This window comes from Choristoneura fumiferana, chromosome 17, assembly GCF_025370935.1.
Source record: "Choristoneura fumiferana chromosome 17, NRCan_CFum_1, whole genome shotgun sequence".
In the NCBI taxonomy this organism is placed as follows: Eukaryota; Metazoa; Arthropoda; class Insecta; order Lepidoptera; family Tortricidae; genus Choristoneura; species Choristoneura fumiferana.
Window position 1 is genome coordinate 6,118,958 of NC_133488.1, and position 19,451 is coordinate 6,138,408.

The window sequence follows — 19,451 nt, forward strand, 5'->3', positions numbered from 1 at the left end:
TTAAATGGGCGTTACCCATTACACGCTTTATGTGATATTTAGCGGAACGTATGCCGGCCTCGAAAATACCCCCGAAATGAGGAGCGTAGGGCGGGGAAAAGAAAAATTTTATATTTTGTTGATTTGCAAACTCAACTAAATCATTAGACCTAGTATCAAGAAAATAATTGATTTCTTTCGCAGCTGCCACAAAATTACTGCCATTATCGCAATAAATTTCGGTTGGCTTGCCACGGCGGGCAATAAACCTCCTAAGAGTCATCAAGCGTCCTTTGTAAGATCGCTGACTGCTTCAAGATGGACGCATTTGTATCTTAAACACACGAACAAGCACATGTAGCACTTTAAAAGTCGTGCTCCTCGCCCTTTGCGATTAATAATCATAAAGGGACCAGCGAAATCTATGCCTACGGTTTTGAATGGGAAGTCAGGTGTTATTCTTTGTGAAGGTAGATCGCCCTTTCGGAGTCAACAAATAGCTTGGAAACGCCTGCAAACAGTGCAGTTCCTAAAAACGCGGCGAGTCAAAGTTCTCCCATTAGTGGCCACACGGTTTCCCTAACTATGGCTAATAATAATTGTGGACCAGCATGTAAGTTTTCCTTATGTTTATATTCACAAAACAGTCTTGCTAAGTAATGTGATGAATCCAGAAGAATGGGTGTTTTTTGTTATAAGAATAACTTGAAAAATTAATACGTCCGCCCACTCTAATTAAATTGTCATCATCGACGAATGGCGATAAGGACAATATTTTAGATCGTGGACTTAAAGGTTTTTTGTTTTTTAATAACTCGTATTCTTGTGGGAAAGACTGTAGTTGAGATAGCATGCACAAAAAATTAAAAGATTCATTTAGTTCGTCTGTAGTTAAGCTCGTTTCGGTGCGTTTGGATTTAGGGTTTTTAAATTTGTATAAAATCTTTTTATATATCCTACAATATTTTTAAGCTTGTATAAGTTGCTAAAATTTTCAATTCTTATTATAGGATCAGTTGAATTAATAGCTAGTTAGATTTAGTTTCAGGTAATTTTTTGTCGTATTTTATTTCTATGTAGGCCAGTCCGATTCACCTTTAGCCAAGAAGTCGGGACCTGACCACCATAGCTTGAGCCCAGAAATCGTACTCGGGTTAACGCCTCTGGATATTAAGTCGCCGGGTTCGCGTCGGTTGGTGTATAGCGCCAAGAAGTACGTTGTGTTGTTTCTAGTATCTCACCGACCCTATTAGCAACAAAAGTTTTAGTTTTCTAGTATCGCCGTTCAACCAGCTAAGAACGATGCTTGAATCACACCAGTGTAAAACCCGTGTAGGTACGTATCTGATCGAGCTTATAACAATTGTAGTCAGCCTAGCAGCGAGCAACGCCGCGCATAATTCTTGACGCGGGATAGTGGTTGGCCGCAGCCGAGCAACCCTTGACTTGGAGCACAGCAACCTAACGGTCACGTGATTACTATTGTCTATTGATCGCACGTAAATGCACGCCCCGAGGGCCTTTTCAGATGCGTCACTGAACGAATGAATTTCTATTTCCTTTGGTGAGTCGCAAATAACGTTTCTAATTATATGAATTTTTGATAAAGCTGGCAAGTTGCTAGTGAATTCATTCAATCATTTTCGATTTCCTGAGGTACGGAACGTCCCAATCAATCTTGGCCAACCACAACCTTTGTAGAATAATTTTAGGTATTATTATGCAAGGGCTTAAGAGTCCTAAGGGATCAAAAATTTTCAGAGAATGCGACATGATGAAACGCTTTATATTTTATTACTGTTGGGAGAGGCTAAAGTGGGGAAGTTGAGCGTATCCCGCGAAGGATCCCAGTTAAGACCGAGTGTGTTCGTTGATTCGCTTATCATTAGACTGTTTTGCGAGTCGCTAGAGTTGTGGTTTTCTAAGACAGTCGATAAATTACTTTTGAACTTTCGCAATCTAAAACAGCCAGAGTTCAAGGCTTCAGAAACCGAGCGTTTAATATACTTTAGCTGCTCAGGATGGTCAGAACCAGTAATGAGATCGTCGACATAGAAGTCCCTTTGTATAATAATTTTAATCAATGGATCCCCACACTCCTCCCCAGTCTGCCAAAGACACCGTGTGCTTAAATAGCTCGCACTTGCGGTCCCGTAAGTTAGAGTATTCAATTTCCAGGTCTGGATGGGCAAGGACTCATCTTCTCTCCATAGAATCAGTTGTAGGTTACGGTCCTTTACATTCACTTCAATTTGGCGGTACATTTTTTCTACATCGCCTGTTAGTAGGTATTTGTACTGACGTGCCCTGATTAAAATAGAAAAAAGAGAATCCTGTACGTTTGGACCCACCATTTGCAAGTCGTTGACAGAATAGCCTGAGGAGGAGGGGGCAGAACCATCAAACACCACCCTGAGTTTTGTAGATTCGCTATTTTGTTTGAAAACCGGATGATGGCATAAAAAGTAGGCATCATTAGGTATAGAAATTGCAGAAATAGACGCATGACCAAGCTCAGCGTATTCCTTTAAAAAGAGTGTGTATTCATGTTTTAGTTCATGATTTTTGATAAACCTTTTCTCTAAGTTTAATAATCGTTTTTTGGCCATATTATAGGAATTGCCTAAACAGTCGGGAGAATCGACCAGTGGTAAACGTACAGAGAACCTACCCGATGGCAAGCGACGAGTGTAAGTGATGAAATGTTCCTCGCATGCCTTATCGGAACTATTTAGAACTGGTTTTTGAGGGACTTCGTCGAGCTCCCAGAATTTACTAATCAATGTTTCAATTTCATTGTTTTGTGTTTTTGACATCATCACGTGATTGCAGTATAATTGCTTTTGCTTGGAAACAGCTGAACAAACGGGGCCCGTGATAAGCCAGCCTAATTCTGAATCTATTAGTTTTGGATTATTTGGACCTAAAGACTTTTGCTCGAGCCCTAGGATATCCCAAAAAATATCCGCACCAATCAATAAGTCGATCGGCGCAGGCAAGTGATAATTGGGGTCGGCTAATGTTATATTGTTAGGCAAATTCAATTGCTGTATGTCGACTGGTACCTTTGGCAAGTCGCCCGTCAGCTGATCCATAACAAAACAAGACACTGTTAACATAAATGGTTTATTAATTGATTTTAATTTAGCAACACATGTTTCTTTAATTTTGTTTGTTATGTTATTTCCGATTCCTATCACATTCATGTCAATGAGAGTAGAAGGTAACTTTAGTTTTTGTTGTAACGATTTACTGATAAAAGAAGACTCGCTTCCGCAATCTAAGAGGACACGGGCCTTAATGGACTCACTTGTGTTAGGGTTAATCATTTCGACTATAGCAGTAGATAAAATCACCTGACTTTGGCTGTCCACGTGATTAGAAAAATTTGAAATTGTGTCACTAACAACATCTTTAGAGTTTGTTAATGTGAAATCATTGTGTAAAATAGTATTGTGATTTTGTTTGCACTCGCGGCAAGGTCCCATATGACAGTCGCTTAAGGCATGACCCTGTCTTAAACAGTTTATGCACAATTTGTATTTGTTTACGCTATTAAGTTTTGTTTCATAGTCCATTGATTTAAAAGTTGAACAATCATAAATCCTATGGTTTTGGTCACAAATAATGCAACGATAATTAAAGTTAGTTTTGTTTACGGCAAATGAATTTAATGTATTTTGACTCCTTTGTTGAAATTTATTGTAATTGTTATTATTTTGATGGTTGCTAAAACCTGAAGACGGTGACTGCTGTAATTTGATGTAACTGTTGCTATTTGGATTAGCGGAACTTGATTGAGGGGACTTGGGAGACATGTCACCTTTATTACGGCTGAGGGACTCTAAAACATCAGCGCGATCGTTTAAAAATTTATGAAATCGCTCTAATGTAGGATACTCATCAAATGTATTACGTAGTTCCTCCCACTTAGTCAACGTACGAATATCTAACTTTGACGTCATTATATGTATAATCAAAGTGTCCCATTGTTCTGTAGGTTGTCCTAAACTGCACAAGGCACGAAGATTTTTTGTAACGTGATCAACTAAAAATCTTAATGACCTCTCTGACTCACGTACAATCGGGTGAATATCGAATAAAGATTTAAGGTGATGGCTAACCAGTAATCTTTTGTTGTCATACCTCTCACAAAGTAAATTCCAGGCCTCCCTGTAATTAGCGGATGAAACTTCTAGATTAGAAATTATTCTCGCTGCGTCACCTTCAAGATAAGAAATTAAATAATGAAACTTTTGAATACTAGAAATGCTCTCATTCTCGTGTATAAGTGACAAATACGTATCTCTAAATTCAAGCCAGCGAAAAAAGGAACCTCCAAACTTGGCAATTTGAATTTGTGGCAACTTGACGCCGAAATCACGATGATCATGATGGCACTGAGCATTAGAATCTTGGGAGGCACGACGCGTTTCATCCTTTTTTAAATTAATTTTATCGATATACATTTTGGCAGTGGCTATAGTTATAATGATCTCCTGCTCAATGGTATCACGCTCATCAATCTCAGTATCGATAGACTCGCAATTTAAAATTTCAATTTGAGTTTGCAAATCATCAAATCTAGTCAGCAGCCCCTCAAATTTTGTTAATTTTAAATTTAATTCAGTAAACTCCACGCTAGATAAGCTTGTCCTTTGCGTAACTTTATCCAAAAAAGCTTTGAATTTTGTAATTTGCCCTTTAATCGAGCTCCGCTTAGCTATCAACTGCCTTAACTCCATTCCATCAGGATTATTACCTGCACCAGGACTCATTTCAATTAAAATAAAAGTTACCCTGCGCACAAGCTCAAAGATACAAGAACAAAAGAACGTAAGTTATTAAATTACCCACGCACCAAACCCGGAGAGTGCTAACTCAAACACAGAACGAATAAAAAAGGGATTTGTTTTACGATTTCAATAATAAATATTAAACCATACGCTCCTCACTGGGTCAGGTGCATTCCAAAGAACCGGTTGGGCCCGCGCACAGCTGATTGATAGCGAGCCTGTACTGATAAGTAATGTTAACGCGTAGGTACCTAACCGCAATCGCTAGGCCCGAGTTATATTCAGAATATCGTGCAAGATAATTATTTATCCGCGTAAGTGATTATATTAGATATATAAGGCAAGAAATTTTAAAAATTGCCGTATAACTATAGGCGTTATTGTGAGGTTGAATCGCTTAACTACTAAGTTAAGAGCGTAAAAAAATAGGGATAGACTCTGGATTTGGGACGCGTCAGGAAATTAAGGCACTTATCTGAAGGAATCCCGCGATGCGCTGCGGTGCGATACTTTGGATGCCTCGCCGATCCGGATGCTTCTTGCGACGGGTTGTCTGATATTTTCTCTTCTTAAAATGCTCCTTTAATTCCCTTTGCGTCCTGTCACGGTCGCCAATGTTTCTTCTTTTGTGGAAGAAATGGAATTTTCTTTGGATGAAAACTCAGAAACTCGTTGACAAAGCTTTAATTATCAAAAAATTATAAACTTTTACAAAATGTAGTTAAAGTGCTCGTAACGACGGTAAGATGCAGAGTGGTGTAGCTTCACGCAAAGCTGCTGAAGCGCCGAAGCGCCTGAATAAAACGTAATGCAATCTATTGCGTTGAAGTGCATGATTGTTGTGTAGGCGTGAGCCGGAACAGTTATGTTATAAGTAGTTATAAGTTTAATGTGGAAAATATCTTCCGTTTATTAATAATGTTTATGTTGCTCTAAGTGTGTTAATAAGTAGTATTATGATTTTTATTATAGTTTAATTGGATAAGCAATGTATTGCGAAATCCGTCATTTTGTTACGTGACAGGCTATGTCATTTAGACTATTGGATGGCGTACATTGAAAATACCAATTAATTTGTTTGGAATAAACATAGTGATAAAATTACTTTTTTTTTAAAGTTGCAGAACTAAAGTAGTTCAATTTGCGATGCATGCATTGTGATACCTAGAACTACACTTGTTTAAAACCTAATGCATTTATAAAACAATACTGCAAAAAGGAATCCAAAGGTTCATTTTTCGCGAAAGCAGTAAAAAAGGATCGTTTAATACAGCGAAAAGCAAAGTGAAAAACAGACGCAATTCCAGTTGCAATAAAGAAAAATTCGTGCTCCTTCCCGCGGAAAGAAAGAAAAAAATAAAAATCGTAATTAAAAATTTGCTGACGCTATTACTCGTATCTGTAAAATTGAAACAAATTATTTTCATTGCAAATATATTTAGGAACACGCTTCGAATACGTGTTTAACACGCCACACACTAATATAAGTACCTGTGTTTTATGTACTGCTTACGGTGTGTTGGTGTTCAATAAAGAGTCATTCATCATCATCATCTCAGCCGTAGGACGTCCACTGTTTCACATAGGCCTCCCCCATAGACCTCCAGTTGCTTGACGGTTGACGTTAAACCCGCTGCTGCCAACCGAAAGAGTCATTGTACCTATGTTATTGTAAGAGCTAAAAAGCAGTTTCTTTTTTAGTTTCCGCATACGAGGGGTTAAGTACCTAAACTGTATCAAAACTGTCATCAAACTATGCCTACCTGAGTTTATTCACGTCAACGTCAAGTCTGATTTATGGATCTAGATCCCACCATGGGTACACAGGAAATAACAGCAACTTGGCTATGAAAAGTTTATAATGGCTTTACTTATTTTCCACACTGTTTGTTAGGATCACTACAATATTTTTTTAATACTTAATACATTTTTTTTAAGCCTGACTGCCCGGAAGGAGGGATGTTCTGTGCGGAGTGACATGGGGCATATAACATTTCAATATGGCATCCGCGAATTAAAAAATATATATTGTATTTAAACAATATGGGTATCAAATGAAAGCTAATAAAATGTATCGTAGTCATAGTCGTAGTCGGGTTTTTATGTTATGTATGAAATCCACGCGATTTAATAAAATAGCGAAATTTTAATTCAACTGTGATTTAGAATAGAATAGAATAGAAAAAGCCTTTATTTTCAAAAGTTGTAAAACTAAATTAGCTCAAGATGAAGAGTGGAAGCTGTGGTTTAAGTTTTTGCTCCTGTTACAAGTTAGTTAGTTACTGTTAGTTTTACATTATTTGTTCTTTAATCTCAAAATATAAAATAAACCACTAACAAATGATACAAACAAATAGTACAAACGCCGCTGTATCACGGCGAACTGTTGTGTTATTAAATTCAATGCATAGTCATACCTAATCCACAACAACACCAAAACTATTACAGTTAAACATAAATATAAACAGCAAAATGGCGGATACAAAAGACTACTCATCATACATCAAACGGAAGATGGAACGTTAATTCGAAATGTCTTCGGAAGTGTCATTGGACGCTCGCGAGCGTGGGTTGGCTCGTCGCGTGGTCGCCGCTTGCGTCCGCGCAGCTTGCTCGCAAATAGGTCTAGTGGTGCTTGTGGTGATATATGTACTTCTTGGTGCGTTACTGTTCGAGTATTTGGAGTCAGGACCGGAGGTGCAGAAGAGATCTGCTATACAGCGGTCGAGGGAAGAATGCTTGAAGGAGCTGTGGGCAATTACAGGTAAGTTTTTACTATTAAGATGCACAAAACCATAGTTAAAAATATTTTTTATCCCAAACCACCAGCAAAGTAATGAAAAATAAAGTGTAGCGAAATGTTTTTTTCTCTCGGGCGGCACACTGTGAATCCCTCGCTGAGCTCAGGATTCTACTCTAAAATCGCTTGCTCCGCTTGCTGCTCGATGCGGAAATATCATACATACGTATACAATTTTAAGCGATAAAAAAGGCAGGTTAGGGTAGGTAAGGTTTATTTTGAAAGGAAAAGTTCTAAATTAATTGATTCAAAATATACTGCGTCAAAGGCGTGACTAGAAATCAAAAATTTGCAACCAAAATTTCAATGAGTAACCTTTATAGGGTTTTTCAGTCGATCTCGCTCAAACATCAGCTGAAATAGTGCAGAAACTATACCTTAGTACAAACATTATAAAAGACGACGGAAATGTAACCATGAACATTTTATTTCAACAACTTTTTTATTCCTGTCCGTTCATAAACAAAACAAATCAATACGCAGTCATACCAAAACGAATAAAAATACATCCGATGTGAAATAAAAAGGATCCTAATGTGGGATATTTTGCTGGAATCTCACATGCCTTAATTTCCCTAGGGTAGTAAACTACAAAGGAAACCCATCACTCAGTATATTCAACTGAGCGGCCTCAGATCTTGATGTACCTACCTACTTAACTAACGAAGATTTTTCTTTCTTTTATTTAAGAGGGGCAAACAAGCTTGTGGGTCACCTGACACACTGAATGGACGTTTTCGAGAGCTTTCGATTTTAACATGCTAAAGGCTGCTAGCCCTGGTGGCCTAGTGGTTTGACTTATCGCCTCTCAAGCAGAGGGTCGTACGGTGTGGGTTCGAACCCCGGCTCGCACCTCTGAGTTTTTCGAAATTCATGTGCGGAATTACATTTGAAATTTACCACGAGCTTTGCGGTGAAGGAAACATCGGGAGGAAACCTGCACAAACCTGCGAAGCAATTCAATGGTGTGTGTGAAGCTCCCAATCCGCACTGGGCACGCGTGGGAACTATGGCCCAAGCCCTCTTGTTCTGAGAGGAGGCCTGTGCCCAGCTGTGGGACGTATATAGGCTGGGATGATGATGAAAGGCTGCTAAAGGTGTTAATTATTCAACTGAAAACCTCAGACACCATGTTTTTTTATTTTATGTCAGTATAATGCATATTCTTACTAAAATAACCTAATTATTTTGACTTACTTATTCGTATGTTTTGTTAAGTCAGTAAATTATACTTGATTTCTAATTTTTTTTTTAAATTTATTTATATAAACAAGTGGTACAATTGAGTGGAAAATTACGAGCCACTATTGAAAACCCCTTATGTTCCACCCTGGTGCGTGATTCAGTTTCCTTCACTGTACCTATAGGTAGAGTCATTCACGATGACGCGTGCCGTGGTTCTTATTACAATGTCATTAATGTCTAATTTTGACAAAATTATGCGTCTTCGTGGATGGCACTAGGTATACATATTTACCTATTAGTTGTGATTCGCTGTTTTTTGAAGAAAATCAAAATTGAGAGGACAACGGCCAGTATGAAATAATCCAAATATTATGAAAATTGACTACACTGTTTTGTCTTATTTTATTGAAAAGTTGAGTTCTGTCATAAATGCTTTGTATTCGAATGCGTGCATTTTTCCACGCGAAAAGAAAAACACTGCACACAGGTGCGCAACAATAATTGGGACAAGCGACATAAAACATGCTATCTGTCGTATTTTTGGGCGTGGCTCGTAAAAAGAACGACATGGCGGCGAACAGATGGAAACCATGCCAAGGTTGTTATTGCCGAGCATTACGCGTGGCTTCAGTTTCAGGATTTACATGGGAGGTCATAGACACGAATGACGTATGCAATTTTAAGCCTTGTTGGAACCATGCCATTTTAAACATTGGTAAGGAATGTATCTTTGATTCAAGAGAATGATTTAACTTATTTCAAGAAGCCAGTATTATTTTTGATCCATTCTGTACATTAATTGAGAAAAAAGGTAATAAAACATGTCATTTTCTATCCAATCATCTTAAGCCTACTGGTTTATAGAGACTATTTTTGTTACAACCACAAACTTTAAGGGTAGTTACTAATGAACACACAGTCGAATGTGTTTAGCATAATTTAGAAAAAAAATACGTCTTTTTTTCTTTACAAAATAAATTAGCACTCGCAGTTACAGCACTAGTTAATAATATAGTGGCCAAAGAGCTTACAGACCACATGTTAATGGCACTCACAGTACTATTCAATACTATAGACGACAAAGGAGCTTGAAAATCACACATGGTCATGGGACTTACTACTACTGCTTGGGATTTAATACTATAGTCTACAAATGAGCTTACACATGGTAATTACACATATAGATGTAGTGAAAAAAGTTTTTACACAGGCCGAGTAAAAATCAATCTTAAGTCAATGTCATAAAGACTTTGACATGGAAAAACTTTCCTCACTTTAACTATACAGTACGAGTACTATTCAATACTTTAGTCGAAAAAGGAGCATACAGACCACATTTTGATTGCACTTGTAGTACTATTTAATACTTTAGTCGATAAAGGATCTTACAGAGCATAGGGTCATGACACTTACGGTACTATTTAATATAGTCGACTAACGAGCTTACAGTTACTTAGCGCTTATAGACGTAGATACTTAAAACTGCCGGTGCATCGCCAGCTTTGCAAGAAACGGTACACTCGCATCTGAAAGGCACCCATATCGTAACATGCAAATTATAGTAACTAAAACTTATTAGCCTTTTAAAATTAGCCTTGGCATGAATACTTATTTTATGGCAATAAACTTTTTACGCATTAAAATAGTAAATAAATGAGGATAATAACGGTCGCGTGTAACACCGGTGATAAATAGCCAAGCAGTCATGTAATTTATAAAAAAATATTTTGATGAGTAAATTCCGTATTTAAATTAGGAAGGCCAAAAATCTTGATAACGCTCAAATATTAAAATGTTATTACGGCGTGGTGACGTCTAAAATGTTAAAGGTCCGTGTTAAGGTAATTTATTTGGCTCTCCTCGTCAGAGAGAACGATAATAGCAGTTTCTTGAAATTTAAAGCAAATAGGTACGAAATTAGGAAAATAAAATACCTAATCTATTTTGGGCAATGTAATTACACTTATGTACAACGTGTTATTTTTTATTTCAGTTAACTTTAAGGGAAAATTCAACAAGTAGATGATGTTAAGAGAAACTAGTAGCCGAACTGCTACTGTTTAAAAGATAATTAAGAATTATTAAATTATTTTTTCTGCATTAAAAAAGTGTAACGGTTCGTAAAATTTATGACGTATTTTTTAAGCCTGTGACATAATATGTGCCACGTCAATATCACTCAAGTTTTATAATTTGATCTTTGACAATGACTGTGAAGTTATATTAATACTAGCTTTTGCCCGCGTCTGTTCCCTCGAGAACTGTGTATCTTTTCGGGATAAAAAGTAGCCTATGTCACTCTCTGGCCCATTAACTATGTCCATGGCAAAAACACCTCGATCGACATACAAACAAATAAACACACACACTTTCGCATTTATAATGTTAGTATGGATGTTGCCTATTATTTATTCGTAAAAAAAGGATTTGGTGAAAAAGTTAATTAAAATGAACTGCGAAGGCTGCGGGTGAGCACAGAAATTATTTTAATTCAATGATATGGACCTCCGCAAAGTAACGCCTGATTCAATAAATTAAGTATTTAAAAAGTTAATTGCCTGACGAAGTTAACGGCAATCGTGAGAAACACGATTTATATTGTGACTATTGTCAATAGACAAATATCCATAAATAATCTAGATTATTAGATCAATTCGATGTAAATTAAAATCGCAATTATTTTGTTCTTATGTCATAATTTGTGAGACCCCCTACCTCCCTAAAGTAGGCAAAAAGAAAAATTCAAAATTTCAGTTAATTATTGCCTGTTTTTAACCCCCGACGCAAAAAGAGGGGTGTTATAAGTTTGACCGCTATGTTGTGTCTGTGTGTCTATGTGTGTGTGTGTATGTCTGTCTGTCTGTGGCACCGTAACTTTTTAACGGGTAGACCGATTTGAATGCGGTTTTTTTAATTGAAAGCAGGTTTTCTAGCGATGGTTCTTAGACATGTTTTATCAAAATCGGTTCAGCTGTTTTTGCGATATTGAACTTTGAAGTGACAAAGTCGGAGGTTTTTCAACTTTATGTTGGTTAGGTTATAGTTTTTATGTTTACAAATTACACGTCATGGATCATTAAGTCTTCTACAATATCGATAGGCCGCAGCGAAATCGTCCAATTCTAAATTAATTGGATTTTATTGAAAGTGAAAACAATTGCCAAAGTTATTAATGTCCGGCGTACAGATGGCGTTCATTGTTCCACGGATATTGAACTTGTGTTAAACAACGTTTCACCGGTTGCCCGACGACCACAAAGTTAAAGTCATTATGTCGTAGATTGTGAGCTGTAATTATTTCTCAAGGTAGTTAGTGATTTGTTTGGATTTGTAAGGTTATTGACACGGCTTTTGCTGTTATTGATCGAACTCTAAACAATTACTTAGGTACTTTGCTCACCTGCAACCTTACGATAGTTACGGCTATGCAACAAATGTGCGTTCATGAAGCTTTGGAAGAACACACACATATCACATAAACCCAATTATCGTCACCATACGCCGACGCGTTTTGAACTCAACCAGAGTTCATCCTCAGAACAACACAATCGCAAGAAACGCGTCATTGCAGTGCCAGTGCGTGCCAGTGTAGTGTGGTGATGCTGATAGTTGGGCTTGTGTGTTCTTAAGAGGAAACACTAGTGTTTTTCCATACAAACGTAGTCCCCTGTTTTCTCCCTGGATAATGCCAGTAGAGCAATATTCTTCCAAAAATCTATGGCCACTATTGACATTTTTCTTTCTTTCATAAATTAATTATTATAAGAGATTTACATAATTTACCTTCAAAACCCTAAAAAAATGCCAGATTTTCCGCTGTGTTCAAATAATTATCTAGAAACCAAATGTGGCTGGATTATATAAAAAAAAGGAAAACGTACAAACACGGTCAAAGCCGTTTAATAGGTCAAGTTTTGGAGGAGAAATCAGGGGACTACGAAACGTTGATTTTATGTATTTTTAACAAATATTTTCCGTCCAAGCTGCAGTTGTCTCTATCGCGCGGGGGGAAGCTTGAGTTTGGGGTGACAGCAATAGATTTAACAAATACCTATCTTTCAATTCTCTCGCCCTTAGGGTTTCCTCTTAAAGTTTGGAGATGGAGTTGCAAGAATACGCATTTGTTGTTGTCTATTGAAACGTAGCTATCGTACGAAAACTCACAGGTAGCGAAGTAATTGTTTAAACGCCTGATTCAATAAATTAAAGCTTTGCTTAGTTTGGGATTAGGTCCATTGGTGTCAATCGTCCTCCCATGATTTATTTCATGAGGCATAGTCACATTTGGTGTATTAAAGCCTCGTTAAAATACTAGATTAAAAAAAAAAGATTTATTTCTTCTTTCTGATTTAAGAGTTACACTCTTGTCGGTGTAGCCGATGAATGGCTCTCCACTTATCTCTACTCAAAGCTGCCTCCTTAACCTAAGGATACAACATGGCGGCTACTTTCTCTTTTATTTGCTTTGTATAATCAATTCTCGGTCTCCCTCTTTTTCGCTTTCCTTCCACTTTTCCTTCTAATATGACATTTATTGTATTTTTATTTATTTATTTTTTATTTGACTGGATGGCAAACGAGCAAATGGGTCTCCTGATGGTAAGAGATCACCACCGCCCATAAACATCTGCAACACCAGGGGTATTGCAGACGCGTTGCCAACCTAGAGGCCTAAGATGGGATACCTCACGTGCCAGTAATTTCACCGGCTGTCTTACTCTCCACGCCGAAACACAACAGTGCAAGCACTGCTGCTTCACGGCAGGATTAGCGAGCAAGATGGTGGTAGCAATCCGGGCGTACCTTGCACAAGGTCCTACCACCTGCAAAAATCATTATGGGCTCATCATGTCGTATAAGATGACCAATCATTTTCCCTCACCGATTCTCTATTGTTTCCATTAATGTTCTCTTCTCTTCCACTCTTTCCAAAACCTCTTCTCAAAAATTGGCGACTTTTTATGTCCAACCAATTTTCTCCATTCTTCGCCAGCACCACATTTCGAATGCTTCCAAACTTTGCTTATCCTTTTGTGCCATGGTCCAGATCTCACACCCATATAAGGCTATACTCCAGATGAATTGTTTTTTTTTTTTTTTATACGACTGGATGGCAAACAAGCAAGTGGGTCTCCTGATGGTAAGAGATCACCACCGCCCATAAACATCTGCAACACCAGGGGTATTGCAGACGCGTTGCCAACCTAGAGGCCTAAGATGGGATACCTCACGTGCCAGTAATTTCACCGGCTGTCTTACTCTCCACGCCGAAACACAACAATGAAAGCACTGCTGCTTCACGGGAGGATTAGCGAGCAAGATGGTGGTAGCAATCCGGGCGGACCTTGCACAAGATCCTACCACCTGCAAAAACCGACAAGGTATGCAAGGTATGCAAGGTATGATTTATTATTACTTATTAAACACACCACATGTCATAACATATCTCGAAATTAAAAACGCGTGATTTGATATATTATTATGAAAAAACGTGACAGCGCCAGCAAATTTAAAAGCAATTTCTGGGGACACGATAAGGCGCTTTAATATTCACGTCGCGAGGTGGATCGTTTGTAAGGTAGCACACGCATGTTTATGGCAAATTTGAAGCATTCATCCCATTCTCACACGCGTGGTTAGAAAGGAACATCATACTTTGCCCGCGACAAAACCAAGTGTGCTACCCCCTGATGTATCAAAGAAAGTGGGAAGACATTGTGACGTCACAAGTTTTGTAACCATAGAATTAACAATACGAGAAATAGAACTATTAATGTTAATTTTCTTCTGAAATCAAAGTTGTATATTTTGCCTGTCTTCTCGTTAATGCCCACTAGTAGCTTGGAGTGAAGATTTCCGTTTGACATCTTGTAGAGCAGTGTAGAGAGCGAAAGAGAAGCATAAGTTAGTATACTTTTGGACGCAATGCTTCTAAGTTAGTATACACAATTTTTGCTATATACTTGTCATCACTGACGTCACTTTAAAAAATAAACAATTTGATGGGAATTATATGGTGATACTACGCTCAGACTTTTTTGTGGTGGTTTCATAGGTTTCAGTACCTAATTAAAATAAAAAAATATAAGCAAAACTGCTGCACTTGCATACCTTGTCGGTTTTTGAGTGCATATTTTATTTGAAAAATAAAAAAAAAACAAAAAACCCGACTGCCTTAAAAAATACAAAAAAGACGAAAAAAAGTCTAATGGGCTAGAACTTTGTTAAGTAGCTAACTTAAAGTTCAACAGTCGGGTTTTTTTTTTTTTTAATTTATTGTTTTATTTCACACTTTTTTAATAGTCCTTTGAAAATGGTAGATTTAAACTATTATAACCCATATATATTTAGAATGGGCTAGTTATTACCTTTCATTTGATTTAAAAAACTTCATTTTAAACTTACAATTTGGCGCCAAAATCCGCCATTTTTATTTTTCAAGAATTTCATGTACCCAGTGTCACTCGCGTCATCAAGACGATTCCAAGGACGTATCATTTATCAAAATCGGTGCAGCCGTTGAGTAGTTACGAGAGGACATAGGACTATACATACATACATACTTACACACATACATATTACATACGCGTCAAACACATAACCCTCCTTCTTCGCAGTCATGTAAAAAAAGGTGACTACGACTATGACTTTTTAGACATATAGATGCCTCACGCTTTAGCCCATGTGACATGTCTATTCCTCTTCTCAGTTCTGTGGATAAGGTGGTCTCTGGAGTCCGAGATATTGTGTACGGAGTTCTTATTTGGTGTGGCAGCTTATAATAAGAAAATGTGATCTGTATTATTAAGGCGTTATTCGAGAAAAGAAAAATTGGTTGCCTAAATAAATAATTTTGTAATCTTAACCATAACACTCATTGTATGTCCGGTGGGTGAATATTCGAACGTTTTAAACGTTCAGATCAAACGTTTTTAATTAAATTTTCACAGCTACTAACAATACAATACAAATTTTATTTAGTGAGCATCTTCTTGTTCCTTTATTAGTAGGATGCTTAAATAGGCTAAAACGTAATAAAATAACGCATAAATTTCGTAAGTAAAATAAAAATGCGCAAGGGTGTCACACGGACGATCGGAGGCAGTGCGAGGCAACCACTGAATAGGCCACTCCGGAGTGGCGCCTGGCATCTAATAGTAGTGGAAAACGTAATCGCGGAGTGAGCCCCGCCTGACACAAGCGTCAAATGACGATGTACCTAGTGCACAATTATGACGTGCGGTCTACATGGACAGTAGGCCATACAGTATTGTATTGATTGAAAACTGTCTATGAACTGAGAACCCGAGTTCTTGGCACTAAATGTGATGTGAGGAACTCCGCAGAGTAGCAACCGACTGTGACCGCTTGATATCAGCTAACCGATTCCATAGTCAGATAGCTTGCACGTAAGACGATCTGGAGTAGGATTTTGATTCGGTGACAGGAAAAGCGAGAAAAAGATTATAGCTCGACCGCATCCGGTTCCCAGACCCGGCAGCCTGTAACTGAACCTTTCTGAAAGGTAGGAAGGGGATGCGGTTTGAAAATGGCGTCAGTGTTTTGTACCCATACGAGTATATAACCAGTTATTTCTGAGCATATCTCATCTTTTTCAACAATATTTGCTGAGAAACTAATGACGAAAAAAAACGCCACAAGAAGTTTCTGTATTGACCCGAGTCACCTTTCCTCATAAAATATGGATTGAAGCTATGACATGAGCATGAATTTATTTACGTAACAGGCGTAGAGATGATCTCACGCCTTTCTTATTAGGGCATGTGTTCAAAAATTAATCAATGAGGTAAATATAACACGTGAAATATTTAAATAGAAGAGAATATCGACTCCTTCTAAGTATACTGAGACAAGTGCATCAAATACACGGTAGGTATTACAGGAGAGAAATTTAAAGGTAAAACTATAATAATATCTATCAATCAATCAATCAATTTAGCCCACATCCATGCACCCACTGCTAACAAAGGCATCTTAATTTTCACGCTTCTTTGTACGGCATGACAATGGTCAACTTTTTCCATAATTTTTATTATATTTCTATGAAATTTAGAATTTGCGCAAAGATACATTAGAGTCTTTTTGAACACCAACACTCAGTAAGCAAAGCAGTAGGTACGTAAAACACCTGTACCTATAATATAGAGAATTTCTAAGGTCCAACAGGCGACCTTGTCGCTTCAGAGCGATCTCTTCTAGGCAACCTTTACAATAAAAATCTCAATATTCTATCTATAAATATTTATTTACCAAATAATAGTTTTGTTTATCGTGACAGAAATACATAATACAAAAATGTATAATGCAGCAGTTTTAGTATACTGAGACAATATGTAATTAAACCAGTATACTTAGTCATTTACTAACATGGAAAAGCGACTGTATTAACCAGACTCCTAATCCGCACTAGGCCCGCGCGGCAACTAAGGGCCAAGCCCTCTCATTCTGGGAGGAGACCTGTGCCTAGCATTCGGACGATGACGATGATTAACCAGACTAAAGGTAGTTAAGTTTTGTTAATAATTCGTTCGTGCCGCAAATTGTCGCGGGCAATCCAGAAAATACGACAAAGTAAAAAAAGGTCCGCCCCATAAATCAGATTTATGAAATTTGGACCTTACACCAATATATCGCTGGTGGAGGGCCGTTCGGAAAATACGATGGAATTAAATTGCTTACGAAACTTGTAATTTTGCCCAAGACTAGGGGTAGTAATAAAAAAACCGACCAAGTGCGAGTCCGACTCATGCAGCGAAGATTCCGTACTTTGTAGATAAATATCTAATTAACCCCCGACGCAAAAAGAGGGGTGTTATAAGTTTGGTCTGTCTGTCTGTCTGTGGCACCGTAGCTCTTAAACGGGTGGACCGATTTGAATGCAGTTGTTTTTATTTGAAAGCAGGTTTTTAGCGATGGTTTTTAGATATGTTTCATTAAAATCGGTTTAGCCGTTTTTGAGATATTGAACTTTGAAGTGACAAACTTTTTGTTGATTAGGTTATGAATATTGGGTGTTAGCAGAACCCTGCTCCAAAGCAAAATGTATGGGATCAGTGTAGGATCATTTTAGATAGGTTAGTGACAGATAGACTTAAAAAAAAAAGATTTTCAGACTTTACTAGTCGTGCTATAAGAGCTACCCGGGATCTTACTAAAACTATAAATAAATATAAATAAATAAAGCTCTACATTCATTACAAACTTCAAGTTTCTAACTATGACATCGGGAGTACCCGATAGGTTTTGATTCTTCGGCAATGGGTATGTGTTTAAGTATATATTTTTCTATATAAGTATGTTTATCCGTTGCCTAGTATCCATAGTACAAGCATTGCTTAGCAAACTAAGGACTAGGTCAATTGGTGTCAAGTGTCCTGTGATATTTATTTATTATTTATTTTAAATATATCGAAAATACAAAGTGAAACGTTGATTCACAGAAAAACAAGAAAAAGAGACCAGCGCTGGGAATCGAACCCAGTTCCTCGGCATTCCGTGCCAACAAAAATAACAAAGAACAAAACAAAAGTAACAAAATTTGGAGTTGAAATAAAACATACAAAAAGACTCCAAAAACTAACCTTATTTTAAATATGTATTAGTTTTTTTTTTTTTTTTAACTTTTAGCTTATTTCTTACCCTAAAGCCGCATTCATCACCATAATATATGGTTGCATTCACATTTATCTGATGTAGTGTGTTGTGACGACTTGTGTTTAGTTGTGTTGTGTTACATCAAAGCTATGTAGAGAGATAAGAGTGAGAGAGAGAGCGCATCACAACACAACACGACTTATAAATGTGAATGCGGCTTTAGTCCTAATTTGGCTTGTAAGACTGAACTTAGTTTTAAAAACTTCATCGCAGGGTGCAAAAAGTAGCTTATTAATCTAGGCTAGTATAGCTTTCCGTTGATGAAAGGACTTTTTAATCTGTTCAATAATTCCAGTAACTATTCCCTCATATATCAGGTGTCACAAGAAAGTTTGTATCAGGACACAAGATTTCAATTTGCCGCCATTTTTGTATTTTAGTGCTGGCAACCCTAAAAAAAAACCATTTGACAGTTGAATGTTTAGGGTTTGTAAAAATGGCGGGTTATACGAAAGATCAACGCGTTTTTATTATTGAACAATATTTCAAAAGAAGTTTGGCGTGTACGGTTCGAAAGTTCCGTGCAAAATATGGTAGGAATATTGACTTGACTTCATCAACTGTGAGCAGAGTGGTTGCAAAATTCAGGGAGAGTGGATAAATTCATGACGTTCATTCCACTGGTAGTCCAAAAACAAGCCTTTCAAATGGCAATGCTTTAAAAGAGGAAATTTGACGATGCATTGAAGAAATTCAGCCATGCGGCTGCAAAATGCAAAATGGTCATAGAAAATTTTGACAAAAGAGTGCGTATGTGCCAGCAAAGCCGGACAAAGGAGGACATTTGCCTGACGTATTATTCCACAAATAACCCTATTTTATGTATTTCAAGATTTTATATACAAAATGTGTTTTTCATCAATTTCAAATCTAGCGTTCTTTTTGGGACATCCTTTACAAACAAACACTCCAAATCTACACACACTGTTTATCAACAACGATAAAAAGGTAAAAAATTACAGTTCCTTGTTAATAAAGTCCATAAAACGCAGATTTTTAGTTCAATAATAGAAAAA

General features: G+C 37.3%; 1 protein-coding gene across 4 annotated transcripts in view; it reads left to right on the forward strand.

The window, feature by feature from the left end:
- LOC141437496 (potassium channel subfamily K member 18-like) overlaps positions 1-19,451 on the forward strand; it is a 238,779-nt gene that overhangs the window by 6,855 nt on the left and 212,473 nt on the right. For 2 of the 4 annotated variants that reach the window (XM_074100910.1, XM_074100906.1), the window contains exon 2: positions 7,224-7,539. In XM_074100910.1, coding sequence (XP_073957011.1) covers positions 7,308-7,539 — 232 coding nt within the window. In that variant the 5' untranslated portion in view covers positions 7,224-7,307. Of the gene's footprint in view, positions 1-7,186; positions 7,540-19,451 lie in introns of all 4 variants that reach the window. The other 2 variants (XM_074100907.1, XM_074100909.1) reach the window with 2 other exon arrangements.